Genomic DNA, 24,211 nt, shown 5'->3' on the forward strand with positions numbered 1-24,211 from the left:
AAAAAAAAACAAAAACAAAACAAAACAAACAAACAAAAAAAAAACAACTTACGTGATTCACTCTAGGTTACTACACCCACTACTCAATTTCCCTGCTGAAGCAAAGCCCACTTAGACGGTCAGTGAACATGCAACCGTTCCCACCCCAGAGCTCCCAGAGGAGAGGTTAGCTGCAGAGCAGAAAACCCTGCTGCTGTGCCACAGGTACACAAAGGGCTGCTGCCCACCATTTGTTAAATAACTGGAAGCTTTTAGCAGCTAAAGATATTGAGATTTTAACCATGCTGGAGAAATCCCTCGGGAAAAAACATATTGAAATACAGAAGGTTTTTTTAAGCTGGTATTTTTATTAGAACTCTACATAAAGCACCTTTGCCTGCCTTAAACTTACAGTACTTCTCTGAACACTGCTTTTGTGTAACATAGCACAAGATGCTTCAAGCTACTCCGCATTTCTTGATTTGGACACTGCCACCTTAACAGCTTGCACAATGGCATCTTTGTCAATGCCAAACATCTTCAGGAGCTCAGCTGACTTCCCGCTTCGTGGTACGTGAGATACAGCCAGGCGGTTCACTGTGATACCAGGCTCACCCACTACTGTAGCGCACACCGCTTCTCCAATGCCACCTATGAAAAAAAGTCTGTCTGAAGTGTATGCTTCAATGGGCAACATACAGATTGCTTTTAAATCAAAATCAGAAAATCAGAGATCACTTTTTTTTTTTGTCTTTCTGTTTACAAGCTCAGTGCTGTAATTGCTCTCTTGGAGGGCACACTGGTACCAAGAGGATCTAGACAGAAGAAATGAGGCTAGGATACCTGCCAGACAATCAGAGAAGAAGTTCAATAAGCCTGCTCTAACACATTTTCTCTTAAGCCCACGGTCAAGTAAATAAAATTTTAAAGGCATTTAGAAATTTAAATATGATCAGGTCTACACAATTCATATACTTACAAGAAACGTCACAATATCTATCCAAGTCCTCCAGTTATGCAACAAAACCAATTCTGTATTTTAAAGACGTTCCAAGGACAACCAGCCTAACATTTCTGAAGTACTTACCAACTGGCAGTAAGAAATATACCTCTAATGGGCATAGGGTCACGAATCCCTCACCACTTCAGCATCAGCCAACTGAGGGCCAGGTTTAAGATGTATTTAGACTGGAGAGCGTTTACAAATATACCTGATGTGCTTAAAGTCTTCATTCCCACCAAGCTCAACCAAATTTATGTGCTCCATCTTTTCATAATGCCTGTAAATGCCACTAGGCAGCTGAGTTGTGTAATAAATACACTCACTACCTTTGCTTAGTGCTCAGTGTGACTGTCAGTCACAACGACAAAGGGTGCAATGGGGAACTGCGTGGCAGCAGGAGAGATGTTGGAAGCGGGAATACTAGTGAACAAGAAAGCACAGGGCTGCATGTGCTCCAAAGCCTGACAGGAGAGACATCCTGGGGCTGCGTTACAATTAGGGTGTATCCAGGAACATGCAGGGCTTGTCCCAGCTATGGGTACACTGTGCTTTAACCAAACAGCCTCCAGCCAGAGGCACCCACGGCTGCTAAGATCAGCGTGATGTGGGTTTGCAATGCATTCAGGCTTGTGATGTGTGTACACCTGACCTTCCTTGATTGCATCATATACAGAAAGCTGTGCCAGTGTAAATCACAGATTCATTACCTCAGTGGGATTTTGCCATTTTGCAAATCTGCAGTAAAATATTCATTAAAAGTTGAAAGATAAGCTAGAATTGACGAGGCTCAGTAACACAAATACCCTCTATGATCTGGAACAGAAGTATGGCGTAATTAGTACTTACAGAAATACCAGCTCACTTCAGAGATCTGGCAAGAGAGGCACTCACCTTGAAGGAGGATAACGTTCTCCTAATATCTATTAGTAAATATCTTCAGTATCTACTAATGCTCTTTTTCCCCCCTAATTTCTTTAGCTCCCCCAGTAGAGGAAAGCCTGACATGCTGTTCACAGCAGCTGTTCTATCTGCGTGCAGGCTCACCCTCACAGGACATGTGTGCACAGGCAGGCCCCTGAAAACCTGTGCACAAAGTCATGTCAAAGAGCAAGAGGCAGCAGAGCAGCTGAACAGATGATCAGCTCCCGAGCAGATGATCAACTCTTAAACCAAGGTCCTGCAGAATTCTCACAGAGATCATCAGAAGTGGAAAGGAACTGTTTTACTCATGCAAATAAGAACCCAGTGCAGAAGCTGAGGGAGTCTTACAGAGACTACTCTGCTTTTCCCAAGCAGCTTTTTATCTGAAGATTATTTGGGAATCATCTTCTTGCATGCATATGTGCACATTTTGCTCTCAGGTGAAGAACACTACCATATGCCAGTGACAGATTCTGAGCCAGCCTGCAGGCGGTTTGTAATGCAGGAACAAAACAGCTCCAGCAAGTATGCACACTGCTCTGGTTCTTCACAGACCCTGATCTATTCTTTTACAGTGGTGAAGGAGCAAGAGACAAATTTCTCCCAGTGACTGCTGAAACTGACAAAACCATCTGATTTCAAAAAAAAAAACAAAACAGCTGGAATCAAGCTATTGGACAAATGGAAAGCTTAAGAAATGTGCATAGCAAAGGTCTCTCTTACAGAACAGCTGCTGTAAAAGGTATTCTGAGGCTGTTCTGTGCAGTCACTGCACCACAGCAGGAATTTACACTCTCACTGGGAACAAAGGAATGAAGACTTCACTTGCATCATGTGTACAGAAGGACACAAAGCTAAGTAAACCATAAATGCAATTCTGATTAACCCATTACCTTAGAAAGCGTTCAGCCCTGTCAACATACAGTCATAACAGCAATGCGAAAAGGCTGAAACCTCTCTTGTTTTAACTGAATGAACCACAGCAGTGGGCCTCACACTTCTCTTTTTCATCAGAAGCTGCCCTGGGGGCCTGTGGTGTGCACTCTGACCTCTGGGACCCAGCTCACCTTCATGGTAATGGTCCTCAACAGTGATGATTCTGCCTTTGGTTGCTCTTGCATTTTCAAGTATTGTCTTCTTATCCAGGGGCTTTATAGTGAAGGGGTCAATCACCCGGATGAAGATTTTTTCTGCAGAAATACAATTAAGTTATTTGCAACTTGGCCTTGGACTACGTAAGACAACAAAAGCAGCACAGGCCTGTAATCTTCTAGAGCTATTCTGAAAGCTGCCTACACTAACTCCCAGGTATTTGTACTAATGGCTTGCCTAACAGAACCCAACCAACCTTCATCTTTGTATGTATTCTTTCTTGGTGCTCCTTGTGATATAGCAATATCCAACTATTCCACAGATCAAACGGAGACAGAAAGGCCTTGGATAAGCGACTCAAGGTCAATATGAGTGCCTATTAGCAAAGCAGTAACTGAACTGGCCTTCCCAAATGTAAGAGCAGGATCCGTCCACCACAAAATCCTTCTTATTCAGATTGTTGCATTTATTTTTTTTTCCTCCAGACCTTTATTTTACCTTTAATTTTACTGTCAAGCCAAGCACAACTTCTTCCTGCTTCTTCAATCTGTAAGCATTCCGAATTCTCCATTGCAGGCTGCCCACCTCACAGGTATACTTATTTGAGCTGCCCCAGCCCTGATTACAGCACCCTTAAATTAGCACAAAAATTAGCATTGGTCTTGCTCTGACAGGCAGGCCAGATTACTCACTGAAGATGCACACAGAACAGCAATCACTACATTGACCCTTACTGATGTAAGGAACTGGTGTAGTGCACAGAAACCCTCTGCTACACTATGGTGACAGTTTTGTGACTGAAGGCTCTTTTGTGGCCACTATATTTTAGGCATTAGATGCTGCCTCTACAGTAAGGGAGTATCTCTCCATTGTCAGAGATTTCATGGTCAGCAGTGCATTGCGAAGCATGGAAAATGCAGCAAAATAACAGATCTAAAAATAACACTTTCAAAGTGTCCTAAGCCTGGTGGTTCAAGGACATGACAATATCTGTACAAATACAAAGCTACCCCTAAGCCAGAGGCAGCATTAATTGTATTATCTCTTACTATTTGTAGTCTCTTCCTGGGCATAGGCCACTGAGTCACAGGTGGATTTTCATGGTTTCTCTTCTTATTTCACAGGATTTTTATTTTCTTTGTCAGATAATGTCAGTGTATTTGAGCACTATCACAGGATCTTCACCTCCTACTCTAGCTAAATGCTGATATGTTCATTCAAAAAATCAAGTTAGCAGTGAACCGTATCTACACATATGCACTGTGTATTGACAGCACTGTGTGAGAGCACACACCATTGCTGTGGCTCAGCTGGCAAGCTGCGCGTTAACTGGCCCCAGTCTGATTGCATTCGATCATGTTGGTGCACTAGCCCACCCAAGCAGAGACCACTCCTGCTTCTTATACACTTCTCCAAATTCTGTCTAAGAGCGCATTCAGACAGGACAGCAATTTTAAGGAGACCTTTGATCTGACCAGTCCAGCAACTTTCATTGCTACTAATGCTGCTAACTAAAACCTACTCCATTAGGCAAGATTGGCATATATATACACCATATTGCACTTTATCAGCTAGCTGGTGACCAGCTGTCTGTAACATTTTGGTAGTTGATATTTAACCAGTACAAAGGGTGAGCAGTTAGGTTGACCAGTATTGATTTCTTTGCTGTAGTAAATGATAAAGTAAAAAAAAAAAAAAAAAAAAGATCACCTTTTCTCAGCTGCTCAGCTGCAGCCAGAGCCTCATGCAGCGTGACTCCTGCTCCTATCACAGTCACTTGGTCATCCTTACTCTTCAGGACCACCTACAAGAAAATGTTTCCATGCATTTTTCATAAGTCTTGTTGTTTCTACCATTTCTGGAAATTTTATTAAGAGATCAAAGCTTTGGCTTTAGAATGCTTTAGAAGGAAAGAGGCTTTTACAGAAAATAACTTGGCATATTTTTTTCTCATTTTCTGATTCCCTAGACAATATTTACCTTTGCCTGTCCAATATGGAACTCCTCATTGTTGTTGTAAATGACAGGATTTTCAGGACGACTAGTTCTTATGAAGCAAATGCCCTGTTTCCAAAGAAAGGATGAGTTATAAAAACAGAAAGGCACTGACATTCTGAATGAAAAAAATGCAGCAAAATGACTTTTTCTAATTGTCTGTTCTTCACTCTTCAGTTTTCCCTCACCTCTTCTTAGAACATGCCAGTAACTTACTGTCTTCTTTCTGATTCAAAGATCTTAATTTCTTTTCTGTTCTCTCGTGGAAATGGAGAATCCTACTTGAGTTAATTAGAATCTGAGATCTTTTCCATACACGTGCATATTTTACTCTAGCAGCTTTAAAGCAAAGGAAGAAATGCTCATCTGAAAGCAAGGAAATATACTTTTCATTAGTTAATATTCAGATGTCCTTCCAAAAGGAAGTAATAAACCACTACTCAGATCTAATCTCTCCCTCATACTGCTCTACAATCCTTTACCTTTTTTTCACTCATCTTTTTTCCCACAGCCCACTCAACACATTTGTTACATGTCACATTTCCACACTACTCCCCTTAAAAGCTGTACCAGCATGACTGAAATTTTTCAGATTCCTTGCTCAAGGTAAGTTGCTATGGAAGCAAAGAGAAGTAACAATCAAGGAGATCTGACCCAGTGCTACCAATGATGATGTTTGCGCATTACTATGACAAATTAGCTGAAATAAATATGAGAAATCAGGCACCCAGCCATGGCCATATAGGAACTGTTGGTCCTCTTTAGCCATCTCCCAGTTTAACTACAATCCATTGTTATCAAAGGAGAAAAAGATGACCAGTAAGATTGTCAACTAGTGTCAGTACCAGTTCTCAACAGCTCCAAAAACATTGAGTGTGAGATGGCAGTAGAGGACCTGACTCCTGAGCTTTCATAGGCACTTGATGATCAAACTCCTCAAGACAAATTTATCTTTCCTTATCCAGCTTCAGTTTCGATGCCAGAGATATCTTTTTAAGAGTGTACAATTTCTAAGTTTGCTAAAGACCAACATGAGTTAACGCTTGCCCTTATTTCTGAGCCAATTTAGACCCAAGCTGCAATCACTGTGTAATCATTTACATCTCCCCAGATATGGCCCACAGCATTCCACACTGTTCATTCAGCACTAGCCAGAGCAGAATGTTTGCAACTTTCCATAAAAAGAAAACATCCCACTGCCACGCTGGAGCCTTTGAAGCAATTTAAGTGGACAGAGAAATTGAAAAAACATGCCAGCAGCAACAAGAAAGTACAGATAAAATATTATTCTCTGACTCAAATTGTCTGATGCAAACCTTGGTGTTGGCAGCTATTTCCACTGCTTTTTCAGTGGCTACAGCATCACTAGGGTAAAAGACAGTAGCATTGGGAACAGCTCGGAACATGGACAGATCCTCCAGTCCCATCTGAGAGGGCCCATCCTCACCTAAAAACAATTAACCAGGGTTACAGAAAGATAAGTGCAGTTTGACAATCACTCAATATGAGGTTCAGTGCAAACCAGTACTATGCATATGTGTATGTAAAAATAAAATCAGGCACACACAGGACATGCAAATCTACCTGCTTGAGAAAAGAATCATCTTCTCCTTAAACTTGGAACCGTCTAAACAGTAAATAAAGATAGAAAGACTAAAAGGAAAGAGAACTGGGGTTATAAAGAAAAAATGGAAAATAAAGTGCAACAATAAAACAACCCAAAGGGCAGACAACCAAAATGAGAAGGATACAGAAATAGGAAGTGGGTCACAGGATATTTAAGTATCTTCAGATTTACATGTACTGAAGCCTTACAAGCAAAATTTGCAGTTGTCAGTGATGTTACTCTAGATTTCATCTGCTGGAAATGTGAAAGGAGAATTGCATGTGTACCACCAGAAAGGGAGAGTCCACTTTGCTACAACTACACACTACACCAATTCTTAGGCTTACTTCAAGATTAAACGCAGGATACGTATTTTAATACTTTAGAATGTCTTTTGGAAGAGCAATGAGGTGCCTGTGTTGTTGAAGTATTCAAGCATCTTATGGCTTGAATTGCAAATCTATGACAAGGACTGTTAGACAGAGCATGCTGGATGCCATCAATTCCCTTAAAGAAACAACCCCCACAACCCCCTCCCAAGGGCCTTTGGGAACGGCACTGTTCCAAAGTAACCATGCAGAGTTCTGAATCCAGTCATGTCACAGCCTGCAAAGCAGAAGCAGGGCAAGAAGCCTTCCCACATGCGCCCACTACCTGTGACTCAAGAAGGCCAAGCTCATGAGGAAAGAGAATTTTAACAAGAGCAGCACAAAACTCTGAAGAGCTTCAAAGATGTTAAGGAAATCAGTCACTGAATTCTGACACTATATAATACTAATAATGTATGCATGAACCAGAAAAAGAGTCTCGTCGTTCAGTCACAAAAAAAGTATCTCCAGCATCACAGTCCTTAAATCTATATGCACTCTGACAAACAAATTGAAATTCAAGGGGATTTTTCTTTCCTGAAATGCATTCAAATGCATACATAGAAAAAAAAGTGAAATTACAAAGAACAAAATGAACAGGTACCTTACCTGAAGTGATATTCCACTCATGCTCGTCTGTTCCACTTTTGCTATTACAGTGCCAACAATAATAGCATTCACCGTTCATACCAGTAATTCACAAACTAGCACTAGGTTGAGTTCTGCCCCACATGTGTCTTGACAAAAATCCCAATTTAATAATTTTGAGAGTAATGAAGCTCAAAAATAATAATTTTTCAATTATATCCTCAAAACATATATTTACAGCTTAAGCAAAACCTGAGTGCGTACTATGAACAGTATCAAACAACTAGAATGTAAAGCTGGCAGTCTAAACGAGTTTTTTTGTTAAGGTCGTTGTGGTAATTCTCTCTGATTAATTTCATGGGTCAAATTTCAAAGCAGCAAAAGCCCTAGAACTGCATTAAAAAATCTTCAATTTTCACCACAGCTCTAGTTAGGATCCTGAAATCCATGCAGGCCTGAAGTTCTAATAGGAATTACACTTAACTCATACCCTTCCATTTAAAATTGAATTTTCTAACAGTTAAAAGATTTCTCTGTAGTATTGTCTTTTAGAATTCCATTGCAACACTTTGGGTTTTTGGAAGCTGGAGTTGAGGCCAAAATCAGGTTTGTTACTCAAACAGCTTTATAAATTTAAGCGTGCACTTCCCAATCACAGCTCCCAGCAAAACATTTCAAACATTGAAAATTCAAAGTTGGAAGTGTAGTTCTAGGAGACAATCCAGGTAACCCAAAGCAGTTTCATCTTCTTAAATGAAGAAAGATGGAAGCTAATTGGCTTGTGCACCAACACCCTTTGCTGCTTAAAAGACTTAAACTGGATTGAACTCGACTGTGAAGAGGTGGGAGGACTGATTTTAAAAAGAAAAGAGGCTTGTAATAGAATCCCTCCCTTAATGACATATAGAAGCCATAATCTGATATACTCTACTTACAGCTTCCTTCACTAAAGCATATTCTACACCACTGCAAGTTAAGCTTGAAGTTCTGGATGAGACTACACATATTAATAGCATCTTTAAATCCGTATAGCTTTACCAATATTACAGGCCAGGCTAGCTAATTTGCTTCAAACAAACAAGCAAGAACAACAAAACCACCCCTTGTGCAAGCCATACTGCTAGCCAAAACCATTAAATCAACTACAAAATGGATGTATGCAAAGAACACCACCCTCATTAGCTCTCTCCCTCTTTCTTTTTCTCCACGAATACCTTGTAATATTTCAAGCATGAAAGTTTATTGGCACTTTCCTTCTTGGTTTGTAAGTCTGGTCTTATTTTCATGGGTGATCTTTACAGGTTTCATTAAAAAAAAAAAAAAAAGCCTTCCCTTCATCAAACCAAAAGCAAACCCTAACATGACCTAACATGCATTAAACAGTTATGACAGGAAGGCAAAGACCAGAGAAGGTAACGCCAATTTCCTGCATTACATAACAGATTCACAGTTCCTGTTTTATTAGCATTTTAAGTTCTGTTTGGTTGGAATGTTTTTACATTTTTTTAATAAATACATTTACTGCTCCAGTATTATGAAATACTGAGAAAGACTGAAGCAATTATTTAAAACTGGTGATGTTAAAAGGCAGAATAATACAAAACTATTTTTTTTTGTAAAGTGTTTTTGAGATCTGAGGGCAAGACTATCTGTGCAAAACCAAATACCCTTAGTTTCTCATTTTAAGAGGTATAACCATGTGACTATTCCCATCACAGAGGAAGTCCACTGCAAAGATGGAACGGAACCAAAGCTCCTCGCTTTCAACCGACTCCTTTGTATTGCTTTGCACTTCAGGCTTGTAGGGAAAAGTCCTACTTTTACCAAGCCAAGCTGATAGAAGAGGGAAAAAAAGACAAGTTAAGGCAGACTTGAAATTTCTCATTCTTTCCAAATGCAGCATTGTGCTTGATATAAAATTACAAATATTACTGCTTCCCAAAAATGGCTCTACTGCTAGCTTTATGAATGATGAATCTTTAAAAAAGCTTTAGCACTCAGCTTTGACCACTGAACAAATCATTAAACGAATGGGAAGCGCTAGCAAGTAACTCCAGGATGTCCTTACCAATAGAAACACCGCAGTGTGACCCACAGAGGTTGATGTTACTCTCAGAGATGGCAGCCATGCGGATCTGGTCAAATGCCCGTGTGAAGAAGGTTGCAAAGGTGCTGGCGAAAGCAACAGTTCTGTCACGTGTGGCACAACCAACTGCAATGCTCACCTGAAAAGAGGGAGATCATACAGGAACACTGAATTCCTAATTTATCAAGTTTTATTAGTTTCCAAGAGATCATCCATGGGACTTTAGCAAGAAGCCCTCAACGCACTTAAAAAACCTCTCTCCAGTTCTCCTCCTAATCACTGACCTTTCCAAAAAGGAAAGAGAAGCAACTCACTCTTCTCAGCATCTGTTCTGCAGCATTTCTACTCCTTGCCTTAGTTGCTACCTGGTATTGTTGATCCTTACTGGCAGCAGCTTCTCTTCATCTGCAGCAAGCAGCCATTCAGAGTTTTAAAACTTATCCATCCTCCTCCCTGGATCAAGGACTTACGCTGCCAGTCCAAAGTACATGGTATTGACTATCTCCAGCAGATGAAAAACATCATTATTAAATGGGGAATGGATTCACCCATATCACTTAGATTGGTGTTTACTAGAAGGACCCTTCTTCAACAGGATGGAAAGTAGAACCATGTTATTAAATCATTTATTTCTACAGTTACCCCATGCATTTATTTTACACATGCTCCTTCACGGCCAGATTTTTCTCAGCCTGATGTAAATACAAAATGCCTGACTCACGCTCATGAAACTGCCCTAGCATAAAATCTGCAAGAGACAGTCCACGGGTTCTTGAGTTATAAATCATTAAAGACAGCAACCCATTTCTGCCTGAATTTATGTCTCTAATTTCATTTGCTTCAGTGAACCATATAGAGGCAACTGACTCAGTCCAACAGATTATCAAATATTAGTCCTTTCTGTACAAATTACATGAGGCCAACTTTTATTAACTACTTCTCTGTCCTCACCTTCAAACCCCAGTCTAGCATAGAGCTCACTGTCATGTTGTGTTGTGGTATTCCATTTCCTGTGAAGAAAAAAAAGCCTAAAAAGTCTCTTCAGAATTGACCCTCTGCAAATCACACCGCAGGAAATATTACTATAATTTACGTGTTGCTATCTCCATGCACTCTGCCGAATTGCAGACAGTGTGACCACAAAAATAAGAAAGACAATGGAAGACTTAGAACAGGCTGATTAGAAGCACTCCTTTTGTATTACATTTGTAAGCTTCTGCCACAGCCTAGGTTTTCCATACGCATTAAGTAAAATTCAGTATCCATGAGCACACATATGAAAAAACTGAAACCTCACTTTCTGAAGAGTCAGACTAAACGGTTCCAGATCCTGCTGTGTAATAGCAGTACTTCACGAAAACAAGAGACCAGTTACCATGTTCTGTTCAGCAATGTAGCATTCAATGTAGCGACTGGGATGATCTTTCTTGAAAAGCTCTGAGAAAGTAGAGTTCTTTGTGTCTCCATCCAAAGCAATCACTCGATCATTAGCATGGCCCAGTTTTGCAAGTGCAACACCATAAGCTTTGCGGGTAGCCCACTAGGAAAAGAAAAGTATAGCAGTACTGTTACAAGTTTCTGGTTTTAGAAGCTTTTGTTTACTCATTTTTCTCATCTTTCCTTGAATGTATGCACATAAAATTAAAACAAAACAAAAACTCATTTTAAGTGTTAACACTATGATAACTACATTTGAGAAGCGTGCCTCAGGAGAGTAAATAAAGGAAAATAGTGAAGCATAAGGACACGTATCTATGCTGAAACCAGCAACTCCCTACCAGTCCAGCTAGAAATTTTTGAAAACCTTACCCAGATAGGTCTCTATCAACCAGGTCTACAAAATCAACAAACCAATATTTTTGCTCCTGCTTTCCAACCAGGGAGATTCAACGAACCTTGCAGTGCTTCTTCAGTTTTATTTACACATAAAATAGTTTGGATAACTGACAATGATCACAAATTCACAGAGTGATTTGAATCTATTTTAAAATATTCTTTCAATACCTGGCAAGTAGAATGTTTGTGTGTCACACCACATAGGTATGTACGTACCAGGATACTAAAAACTGGATGGGAAGATTTGAATAGTAGAAATCGTGGCAAAGGATACCATGGGAAACAAGTTCTCTCGTCACCCACTAAACAGTCTTATGCTTCAGACATCTGTCAAACTTTGAGAAAAGAAGGGAGTACCTTTTCTCCCACTTTATAACTTGGTGGAGATGGCATCTTAATGTTTCTAATATTTACTACAGGTGCATCTTCTTCTGGGAGAGCAGGAGAAAGTTTTTTCTTGTTCTGGATTTTCTCATCTATTTCCAGAATTACTTGTTCAGCCATGTTTTTTGGAAGTGGCTTTCCATGCCAGCTTTCCTTATCTTCAACACCTGCACATTTTATTACAAATAAGAAAAATATTTAATCTTTTAGTTACAGATTTTACCATGACAAAAGAGCAGTGGACTATGACACTCTAATATCATTTCCAAAGAATTTCCTTATTCCTACTGTAAGCAGTTACAATAGTATTCAACTGCATTAATAAAAACATGTTCAAACACATCAGAGAAAGAGTCAAATTCCAAACATTCCAGACTAGTGACCATTCTTGACAACAAACTTCCAGTGTCTTCTAGTGAAACTATTTTTTAAATTGGTACCTAAAATATCCAGTCCATCAATGTGAATAGTTAACATGAAGTTGCAGCAGTTAGTACTACAAAAACTAAGTTTCAAACAACAATTAACCAAGCTGTCTAATTCAAACAAGCCCTGCAGTTTTACAGCTTTAATAGCTTCTGCTGACTCATGTTTGTGCACCTAGCACTAACAGTAAAATCACCTCTCAGGCTGATATGTTTTTCACTAAGTGACTAGGAATAACAGCTTTTGCTTGCTTGCTTAATTAAAAGTATGGAAGAGATTCACCCTTGCTATTAATAATTTTTAGCTGATTAGAAAGAAGAATCCACACTGTGCTGCTAAATCCTGTAGCTGAACAGAATCATGGTGATGTCTGACAGGTTGAATATGCATAGAGTCCATTTTATTGTAGCTAGCATAGATCTCCTCACCTCCAAGAGCCAAAATCATTTTTAAGCACTAATGCTGTTAAGAAGTATAGTTTGAAAGACTTCTTACACACTGTTGCTCAAATGCATAATCGTTTGTCCACTGGAATATCACATTTACTTAAGACTCATAACACATGAAAACTATGAAAGGATCTCAGAGGACCCATGAATTCCAAAATGTAGAGCTGCTAACCTATGAAATCATCTCTTTGAAGTGCTGTGTTCTGTGTCTGTCAAAATTACACATCAGATCGTATGAAATAACCTACAATATGATGTTTTATGTACCACATCTCATGAAGTTTTATCAAAACTGCAAACGTGACATCCCTCATTCTCTGTGCATTTTATACTGCCTGGCTGGTAACTAGCAGACTCATTATCTGCAACGGGGAGCATGGAGCTTTTGTGACCAAGTTACTCTCTTCTCTGTCTCACAGCAGTCTCTGCATACAAGTACAGCTGACAGCAGAGGAAATCCTACTCTATAACTGGAGATCTATAAAAGCCCAATTAACACAGCTGGCTGATGTTAAGATCTGAGTCACATCTTTGCCTGGTTCCAATGAAGGGCCAATCTAATGTCCTTTATAAAAAAAAAAAAAAAAGAAAAACCAATAGAGTAGAATTATGATTTTTCAGAATGCATTGTAATATAACCAAGTGATAAAAGTGCTAGTATTATAACCATTTGCAAATCTATGAGATATTAGACTTCAATTTATTTTTTTAAACAATTGCATCATTATTGCAGTACACGTATTATACACAAAACAGTGGATGGTTTATTACCTGATATGCCTTTGCCTTTAAAAGTTTTTGCAATGATAGCTGTTGGCTGATGTTTGGCCTGCCCAAAGGCTTTGCAAAGCTCTTCCACACTGTGTCCATCAACAATGATAGCATGCCAGCTAAGAACACAAACAGATCAACTGTTTCTAAATGGTGTTAGCATATGACACCCTCTGGTAGCTAGCAACAATAACGAATACTAACTTCATTCCAATGCAGTGTCTTTTTAAGAGACCCGAAACACGCCAGAAATGTAAACTAGCATTCATTTGCGAAGATAAAATATCTTTTTTTTTTTTTTTAAATAAGGCCATATGACTCACAAACAGATTAACAGCTACTGGCAAAATCCATTAAGTTATCCTACATTTCTTCAAAAATAAAACCAATTTTTACATACAAGATCAAATTACACATCTAGCAATCAAAAAACTAACAATGAAAATTGATTAAAACCATTAAAATGCTCCATCATAATTTGTACGGTTGATATTTTATCTGACTGTTTTTTGTCATGGATTTTTGCATCTGCATAAAAAATAAACATTTCTAAACTACAGAAAGCCCATACAAAGAATTCTATTGGGAATAACATTTTTTATGCCCGTTTTTCTGATCTAGTTGCTAAGACAGTACCCGTGGTCACAGATAGTTATATCTGTATTTATTGTCATTAGAACTAGATCCTCTTAACAAACTTATCTGAGTATCTTGTATTTTTCCTCTAAACAACAATTCTGACACTTCTAGTGTTCCTGCTGCACAAATATAGCCTACTAGTACCAGCAACCATGAAAGACCATCTTTCTTGGTGTTGGTTCCCTTTAGAGCTGAAAGTGCATTTTAAAAATTTTAAAAAAGGCAAATAAAATGTGGTTTCAAACGGAAGAGCATACTGAATTTCTTCCAATCACATACCCAAAGGCCTCACAACGTTTTTGGTAGATTTCAACATGATGCTGCAGAGGTGCAGGGTCACTTTGTCCAAGACGGTTAACATCAAATATAGCAACTAGATTATCAAGCTTGTAAAACCCAGCAAAGGCCATTGCCTCCCAAACAGAGCCTTCAGATAACTCTCCATCTCCGAGCAGACAATACACTCGATAGCTGGAAAAAGAAATTAAAAACAAACAAACAAACATGGTTTGACACATAAGCAGAACTAAATCAAAAGCAAAATCTCTCTTAACAATTCCTGGTGAGAGGTTTTTTGTTTATTCCAAATATTGGTCAATTGATTCACTTCAGATTACCTTACGTAACCTTAGACAAATCAAAGTACTTCTGAGCTGTTACACACAAGAAAATATTTAAGATGAGAGATACTTTTTCAAACTTTTCTCTCTAAGAAAATTAGGTTTTAAGCCTCCTATTACAAGGCTTGAATGAACAGGGCCGTTCAACACTGTCACTGTGACTCAGCAAGGCCACTGACAATGCATGAAAGGTAAACGCCTGCTTCCTCATTCCTAGTATATATTCCCTGGAAGGTCAGTCAGTAATTTCATTTCAGGAAACTATAAATTGGGAGTTAATCTAGCTACATATTAACACCTGTCACGTAACCAAATTGAGGAAAGAGAAAACCAAATGATACTATTTTGTATACTACTTATGTGTACAATGAAGCTGTTTATTTAGGCAAAACTCTGCAGGATTACTGCCTGATCTCCTCTACGGCATTCAGTCCTGAGTTTTAATTCTGTTCTCACTATCTTTTTGGATGACAAAGCTATTATTTATTAAAATTAAAATGGAATAGTATGTTAGGCTTCAAAGATTTCTTTTTTAAAACCAAATATAAGATAGCCATTAGTGATTTTTTTTTTTTTTTTACTAGACACTAAGCTCTTACAGACTTCTGATCCAAATCCCACCTGCCTTTAGCTAGATCTGAACTCTGTCCACACAAGCTTCTCCCCATTACCGCATGCAACATCACCTTTTTCTTCCATCAAGTAACCACTGGTTATTTTTTTCCCCCACACGTAGCATCTGCTAAATTCAATTAAAATCAGCAAGTCATCTTTCACACAAATGATTTCAAGCTAGTGAAGTGTAGGGCACATTAACTGGGCAGCCTACGTTTGAATGTACTAGAACTGTCACATAAAATAAATCAACTACATGAGGCTACTTTCCTCCTCATACAGATTTGACTTTAGACATCTACTTTTCTTGTCCACAAAACAAATGGCAGAAGCAGTCATTTTTGCCTCTATGGAATCAAGTGGTTTTCAGGTAACATTTTTAAGCCTGACTTTATGATTCAGTAATGCTATTATTGACCGTAACAGTTCCTCATCCAGATCCATGTTGTCCATTATTTGTCATCTGACTTTGAACAAATGCATCCCCACTTTATTCCTTCCCTCTAAGGGGAGGCATATGAGTCTCAAAATTGCTATCAATTACTCTCTGTAAGTTAGAGGCTGCTCCAGCAACTTACTGCCTTCTCTGTGCAGGAACATCACCTTGCTGACAGGTTACAAAATGAATGAGCAGATGCACCAATTCTTGATAACCTCCAAATCTTTCCCAGTTTCACTAGTGATGGATCCATAATTACCAGGGTGTATTTTTATTATTTTAAACCTGAATTAAGACTTAAGTTAAGACTTGGGAAAGGAGAAAAACAAAATAAAGGATTCCCCGTTCCCTTCCCCCTCCAAGGTAAAAATAAATTTATATTTTCACAAAACATTCCCACTGAACGCCTATAATGATGAAATAAGAAGATGGAATTACCTGGCTCTGTCAAAGAATTTGCCAGTGTATGCCATTCCACATGCAGCACCAAGACCCTGCCCAAGGGATCCAGTAGCCACATCAGTGAATGCTTGTCTCTGATAATAAAAAGACAATCATTGTTTTACAGCCAAGAAACAGAAAAGCAAGAGATGGTTCAACATATACCAAAATTCAACATCTCAGGCATGACAGTATAGTGCAAGTCCCTCCATACCTCACCCTCTTCCCCTCTCCCAGCTATGCACGTACTTCAGTGGTCAGTGTCACAGGCTAACTAGTTTCTCTGAGAGGGAGTATTACCTATAGCTCAGGGATTTCTAAACTGTGCCTGGGATGGCAACAGTTAAGAACTGATAATTTTGAATAAAAAAATAATTGAAAGAACTGATTGGAAATGGAAAGTCAACCAAATGGGATATAAACCCTTAAAATACCTCAAAACTTCTTATAGAGCAAAACCAGACATATTTTATACAACCCTTTATAAACAGATAATATTGTCATACAGGACTGCAGAAGAAGTTTACTAGAATACTAAAGGTTATTTTTGCACACTCATTTGAACCTGACTCAATTGTGAAGCCACAAATATCAACATAAACCTGCATGGAAATCTTTATCTTTCCTGCACTGTAACTGGCAACCAAGACTTGCAGCAATATATATATTTTATTATTATTATTATTTTTTTTTTTATTTTTTAAGAAAACACCATGTTGTATCAAAGGTTACAAGCACTCACTGGTACTGGGTGTCCTTCTAAGACAGAATCAATTTTCCTCAAGTTCAGTAAATCTGTTTCTTGTAGAAAGCCGGCCTCTGCCCAAACAGAATATAAAATCGGTGCTGCATGACCCTAGAGGGAAACACAAATTTTAAGCAAAAGAAGTTTCACAATATCCTATTAACAAGATAAACGTCTACAAAGCAGAAGAGGTCTATAATCAGCTTCTTGGGTCCACCAAAATGGGTTCAAATTCTAAACCATTCTTACGATACAACATACACTCTGATGCTTCCTACCATGTGCTCAGTGCCCATGCTTAAAGTAGCCCAAATATCTGACTGCAGTTAAGGTACAGAGAATGCTGCACTCAAGGGCCATTTAGGACATCCTCAAGAAAATTAACTTTGAAGAATAAGGAAGTCTCTCAGTCATGTGGGTCCAATTGCAAAAATCAGTTTTGATATCAAAATGAAACACCTTGATTGATTCAATTTGCTTAGGTAGCACTTTCAAGAACAGAGCGCTGGTCATTCAGTCAGTAAGCAGATGGCTGAGAAAGTGTTATCCCACTAAAACTTCCACAGTACCCAAGTGTGCAAGGCAAGATGCAGGGCATGCCAATCAGCAAAATGTGAAGCTTTATACAATCAGATCCCTGTGGCTAGATTAATCTGGACAATTACAACGTAGCAGCCACATTTCACCACAGAGCCATTAGGATTCAGCAGAAGCACGCACAGTTTTGAAGCCATTTAGCAACTCTGGGCAGAAATCCTGTTTAATCTGAGGGGGTAAAAGAGATGAAGCTATCCTGTCTTATCGTTTTAGCTCCTCAACATTAGCTATGGGCTTCTCACCCAGTTACTTCATTTGGAAAGGCAGTCAGAAGTGGCAACAGCTATAACCGACATAACAGACAGGCACCATCAGCTATGCAGTATTACTGCAAGCCACCATGTGAGGGGCTCTGACTGAGCAGAGAACTGCTTCAGCTGCTGGGAGCTTTCCTGAAGGCCCCTCAGCCACCCTTAAGGCACACAATCAAAATGTCCCCATGATGCACAAGGGCACAAAGCAAAAGGCAACAAGAAATTATTCAGGGGCAGTCATGGTTGTGCTTGCATGTGTTTTCTGAACTAGAGTGGCTTCAGAAGTACTGCTGACTTTAACACCATATTGGCAGAGCAGGAATGCAAGCGACTCACTAACCCACCACAGCTACTTCCTACAACACTTCTGAAGAGCTGACAGTAATTAGAGCACTAATAACAGTATGGCTGCATTTAACAAGTGGAGCCCAAAAGCTAACTATGACTTACTGGTGAGAAAATTAGCTATGCCAAGATAAAGCAGACTTGAATTTCCTGATAGGTTTTATAGACAACATGATAACATTTATTATTTAATATCAGAACAACTTAACATAGTGAAATTCAGGCAAGCCAAGACACAATGCAGAGATACTTTTTAATGATTTTTGAGTTATGCTACAACTTAACTCTACCAACTTTTATATTTCTGTAGTAAACACATTCCAAGCTCTCAAACATTTGCAATAGACTTGTCAGTGGATGCAAGCATAAATAAGTGCAAGTCATGGAAGACAGATCAATGTGATTTACAGACAGCTCTTTACTAGCAACCATATAGCATAACAGTTAGGATTTTACCTTTGAGAGAACAAAACGGTCGTTGCTGGCATTTCTGGGATCTTGCACTTTGTACTTCATGGTATGGAAAAACAGCACAGACATAATCTCTGCCGCACTGCAACATGATGTAGGGTGGCTACAAGTCAAGACAGACCCAAGATTACTACTTCTCATTATTGTTTTAAAGATGTGATCCTAAGAAAACATCACTTTACCAGTCCTCTACCCCTCAGCGTTAAAACACACAGCCTAAAAGCATCTGTGATAACCCATCCCATCTACCATTACCCCAATGCCAATCACTTGCACTTTAAGACAAAGGAGCCTTGTTATCTAGTTAAAGTGGATGTTAAAGATAGATGCCAGTGACGGATCAAGGACATCTTTTAGAGCTCTCTGTTCTTCATGACAAAGGACAGCACCTGAATCAGTGACCAGGGAGCACAGGAAGCAGCACACACCCCGTGCCCCAAATCATACCCTGCTGACTTGTCTGAGGCAAGAATTCACCTTGACGCAGAGGTACTTTGGCCACTCGCTGAATGAAGGAATTAAACACGTGACACCATGACATGTTCAGGCCTCGCTGCACAGGCGGGAACTGGTAACGTAAGATTAACTGGGGTTGAATGTTCTGGAACATTTGGAACTGTATAACTTTTTTTTTTTTTTAAATGATTCATTATTTCGCTGTTTGAAGTGTTTGAACCAGAATTTTGACTTCTAGAGAAGGCACTAGATAATACACAGTTCATCTGTTGACACTGAACACAGATATCTACTATCTCCAGCTTGTTATTAAAATAATAAACGTCCAGATACACATTATAAAATACCAATTTGGTTAATCTTAGGCAAAAAGAAGGACCACCATTTTCCAAATTTATATCTAGATAAGTTTGAAAAATTAAACTAATTGGTTTAAAGATTTAGAAATAGCTGGACAGTCTCTCTTCTACTGAGCAATCTGAGACAACTTTTGCAACAGTTTTTAGCAGCAACACAAATGAATACTTCAACTGTAGCCTGCCTCTGAAATACACTGGCCCCCTTCAGAAGCGGATATGCCATACAACAGCAAACAAATAAAAATAAAATTATATGATGAGTTTTTCCCATGTGGCAAATACTAAGTTATTCCAACACAATGTATATATTTCATTTAAGTGTATCAGAAGGGCATACAATTTTTTTTTTATCTACGTTACTGTAAGTTAAATAATGATTGCTGTGGTTCTTTTTTACCTTGAAGATGGTCCCTACTTGACCTATTCAGTATATCAGCCTTGGGTTTTCACTTACTTTGAATAGAACTCTAAAGCAACACAGAGAGTTATTGCTTTTTTGTTTGTTTTTTAATCTTTTTTTAATGTGAAAGGAGCATTTTTTTCTTCAGATTTTCCTGGTGTAAACAGGATCATTCTAAAGTACAGGAAAGTAAGTGATGAACAGTTGGAGAGTTATGGCTCCAGAAACCAAGAACAGCTTTGATACCAAAACACTCTCGCCCCACTTTTCTCTTCTGCCAACATTTATTTTTTTATCTTTAACATGATACTCTTTGAAATATTAGACCCTTTTTGTAATATAGGACAATTTTACTATGAAAAAGTCACACTTCATTTTTCTTTACACATGTACATTTACCATGCATGTTAGGATTAGACAACACTTTCTAGAACTAGAACTTTAATGACAATACTCTCTTCTGGTAGTAATAAACCTTCCCTCCCAACATCCCCAACAGTGCTAATAATAAGAGAATAAAAACATGCAAAACACTAGCAAAATATAAATTATGGTTAGTGTCCATCCCTTAGTAAGTACTCACACACAGGGAACCACAATAATTAGCTTTAAACCATGGTTCAAACATATTAGTAAATATGTATTCGAGTTAATCAATAAGCCTTACATGCTTGTTTAAAGCTTTCATTCCTTGAATTTTATTAACTTTATACTTAACCATACTTCTATGAACTCCTGGTCTTGGTAAAAAAAGTTTTAAACAACCTAAAATGGTAGCATGTGGAAAAAAAAAAAAAGTAGAAAATTTATTAAATGATGTGAAAATTAAAAAAAAAAAAAAAAAAAAAAAAACTTGTTAAAACTAATAGTTAATTAAATGAATTCCTACTAACAGAAGTTACCTAAAATTTAATGACATAACAGACCATAAATCACTCTAAAACCAGCTATATAATTTTGCTAAATATAGCCATCCTAACTAGATCAACTGCTCCAATTTTAATTCATAATTTCCTAACAAATTCTGTTAAAAATTCCTTGTTAAGCCTAACAAAGTGTATCTGGCATACTCATACTGGGCAGAAAAATACAGCAACTCATCACCACTATTCTCGCACTATCTTGCGCGCATATTCTTGACTAACCAACAACCTAGAACTTTGTGGCAATGGTCTGATGAGTACATTTCTCTGCCCAATAGGTTCTACCATAGAACTTTCTTAGATTTGAAATACAGCCCTTCTATAGGAAACAAAAAAAATAATTAAAATCCTGAAATTTTGGATCCACAGAAATAAAGAGTAAAATAATTACACAATAGAACTTTTTTTCCACTTAACATCAATTTATATTATCTCCACATACACATGTCTAGTCATTTCATCTGAGGAGAACTGTAGTAGAATGTTAAAATGGAATATCGAGTAAAAGACAAAGATAAAATATGAAAGAAAATCTGCAACAAGTGATCATACCACATGTTACGAAATTTAACTGCTTCTTAAGAAACTCTGGCAGCTTCCACTTTCAAGAGTTTAGCCATCTAATTCTAGGAAGCAGACACTGTTTCAAAACTGCAGAAGTTTATCATTAGCTACAAAAGGTACTCTACCAGTTTTGATCAAAATGTCCGCACTGCTTATCTAAAAGGAAAGCTCGGCCACACCCAAAAGCAAGTATGTTCAATCTTTACAATTAAATTAATAAAGTTTTTTCCCCACCTAAGGCATTTTAGGCACTTGTTTCCAGTTTACCGGATTTTTCCACTACAGCTAATAAGGGACTCATCACAGTTAATTACATATTTGAGCATCTTAAGGACCATATTCCCTGGTATCTTAGCCCTTGTCCAGACAAAGGCTATACTTTCTTTAATGAAACACAACTAAAGACTGCAAGAACTGGCTTGTCCTACCAACCACTGAACCACTTTTCCAGCAACACATGCCACAGTTTACAGAAATTACTTCTGTGACAGAAGTTGGCAGGTTCTCTTTCATTTGAAGTGTTTCTATTGCAAGTATTTCTGTCACTTTTACAAACTACGCCTTTAACAAATACTAGTTTCCTTGAAAAAGTCAATGCAAGCATGACACGGCTTTTTTTTTTTTTCCTTTTTAAGAGTAAGCCTCTATTTAAACGTAACTTGCAATCAAACTTCTCTGTCTACATTCTTACACTATGCTAGCACTTCAAACAAAGCTCACTGTCTATTTGGAAAACACATTCATAATGCTTAATTGCTTTAGAAATGTATGTCATTTGCCTAATGCTCCCACAGATTCTGAAATTCTTTTCCTTTTAGGCGCAATAAGACACCATCTTGGTAAGCAAATCTTACATTTATTAATAAAAAATATAACTTGCCAGCATTATCTTTCCTCCAGAGCCCATCTTTTGTAACGTGCTCATTATCAGGTTGTGTAATAATTTCAGACTCTACACAACTCTAAGTAGAGCTAGAATAAACTGTAGTGATTAATGAAATATCCCTGTGCACGGAGTACTCAGTATTGTACAACACAGGAATAAATAGCTCAAGCAAAGCTATTTTAACCATTTCTTCATCAGTACTGGGAGAATGGCGCTAATACCAGATTTCTGAATTTTGTGAACCACAGAAGAAAAGCAAATGGTGTGGCAAGATCCTCATTCTTTATTTTCACATCAGGCTACATGGAGATAATTTTACCTGTAGATAAGAGAATCAGTAACACACACATCTGTGGCCTGCATACAATACATAGTAGAACCACAAGACTGAAGCCTCAGCTATATTAATCAGATGTATCACAATTTTCCTTACCAGTAATTTCACATAAGCTTGTATAATATCCACTATACATTGGAGCTTTGAATCAAATCAAGAATCAAAAAGCAATTGTTGGGTGTCCTGCACTTCCCTCTCCAGACTGGACCAACCAAGTTTTTATTGCTTGGTAAAAACCCACTCCTATGGCTGGCTGAGAGGCTCCTCGTGCACCAACACCCCATTTTACACAGTGAACCAAAGCACTATTGTCACTTGCTGCATGGAAAAGGAATGAGTAAGTTCAGATTCTGCATGCTTTGAGAACAAGCCACGTGAGGCAGCCCATGCCCAACACAGAATGGAAAGTGTAAGGCAATTCAAAGAGAAAGCTTGGAAATGTTTCCCAGGCCACCTTTCTCCACAGAAACCTCGGTGTCCAAAGGATTCCTTCAGCTATGTAGAGAAGAAAAAAAAAAAAGGGGGGGGGGGAGAAGAAAAAAAAAAAACACACACTACAGCCAGTTTCAAAGACATCCAAAGGGGGGAAATTGCCACAAGATGGGATATGAAAGGCCCACATTCTACGTGAAAGCACTCAAATGCATTATTCAAGCAGAAAAAATGGCTTTAATTTTACATGAGTCAAAGTGGATTGTCTGCAGATATTTTTTTTCCATAGGTAAAGCACGATCAAAGGAAGGATAACCCTGGAATCTGCACACATCAGAGACTCGGCTAAATCCTGTCCAGAGGCCTGAATAAACCGCCCGCTGGAGACCGCGGGCATTTCACAGATAATCCCACTCGGGCTCACTTGAAATTCTGTGGAGAATTACTTCCAACTGACGGGCACGAAATGAAAAAGAAACTGTTTGCGCCCGGGGCACGAATTCTTTGGTGCTCAGTCCTGCACCGGCTCGGCACGGCCACAGCGCCGCCGCCCGGGGCGGGGCCGGGCCGGGGCCGCTCCGCTCCGCGCCTCGCCCGCCGCCATTTCCTGACGGAGCATCCCGCGGGGCCCCCGCCGGCACGGCCACGCGGGCTGCGGGACACACGGGGCTTGTGGCCGCGGCTGCCCTGCGTGGAGGCTGCCCGCCCCCGCCGCGGGGTGCTCCATCCCCCCCCCCGCTCAGTGCTGTGCGGGAAACAGGGCGAGAAAGGGAGAGCCCCCAGCAGCCCCTCTCGGGGCTCGCACCGCCCGCCCCACTCACCCCGAACCGGCCGCGGTCGTGGCCTTGATGGAGCTGATGCGGAGCCGGTTGGCCGTGTCCTTCAGGGCCTGCAGCGTCTGCTGGTCGGGCTTGTGGTAGTCCTCCATGGGGGCCAAGCAGCAATCGGCGGCGGCAGCGGGGGTCGTGTGGCGGCGGCACCTGGGGCCGGGCAGGGGCGGCGGCGCTCGGTGAGGACCGTGAGCAGCGCGCCTCGACGGGGCTGTGCGGGGAGGGCGGAGAGAAAGAGCAGGCGAGGGAGGGACGGGCGGAGGGCAGGAGACAGCGAGGGAGGCTCGGCCCCCACCGGAGAGGCGGGCCCGGTCCGGCCTCGGGGCCCGCCGGCTCCCCCTGCCGATAGGAGGC

The 24,211-nt window shown here is 39.6% G+C and overlaps 1 protein-coding gene across 1 annotated transcript; it reads right to left on the minus strand.

The window, feature by feature from the left end:
• Positions 1–327: 327 nt before the first annotated feature.
• On the minus strand, positions 328–24,138 carry TKT (transketolase). The gene is made up of 14 exons (XM_084530927.1): positions 23,849–24,138; positions 18,656–18,773; positions 17,001–17,114; positions 16,256–16,353; positions 14,423–14,614; positions 13,505–13,623; positions 11,832–12,025; positions 11,014–11,178; positions 9,621–9,777; positions 6,307–6,437; positions 4,976–5,059; positions 4,706–4,799; positions 2,971–3,093; positions 328–630 (listed from the first exon to the last, which is right to left on the minus strand). Exons 1-14 carry the CDS (start codon positions 23,953–23,955, stop codon positions 443–445), a joined length of 1,884 nt encoding a protein of 627 aa, XP_084387053.1. The 5' UTR covers positions 23,956–24,138; the 3' UTR covers positions 328–442.
• Positions 24,139–24,211: the final 73 nt, after the last annotated feature.

Source organism: Aythya ferina (assembly GCF_964211825.1).
Source record: "Aythya ferina genome assembly, chromosome: 10".
NCBI lineage: Eukaryota > Metazoa > Chordata > Aves > Anseriformes > Anatidae > Aythya > Aythya ferina.

Excerpts from the sequence above, each read along its gene's own strand:
- TKT (XM_084530927.1), bottom strand. The coding sequence starts at position 23,955 with ATGGAGGACTACCACAAGCCCGACCAGCAGACGCTGCAGGCCCTGAAG. Across the intron at positions 16,354-17,000 it reads TAGAAGGACACCCAGTACCA|AGACAAGCATTCACTGATGT; the intron begins GTGAGTGCTTGT and ends TTTTATTATCAG. Across the intron at positions 14,615-16,255 it reads AAATTCTTTGACAGAGCCAG|CTATCGAGTGTATTGTCTGC; the intron begins GTAATTCCATCT and ends TTCTTTTTCCAG.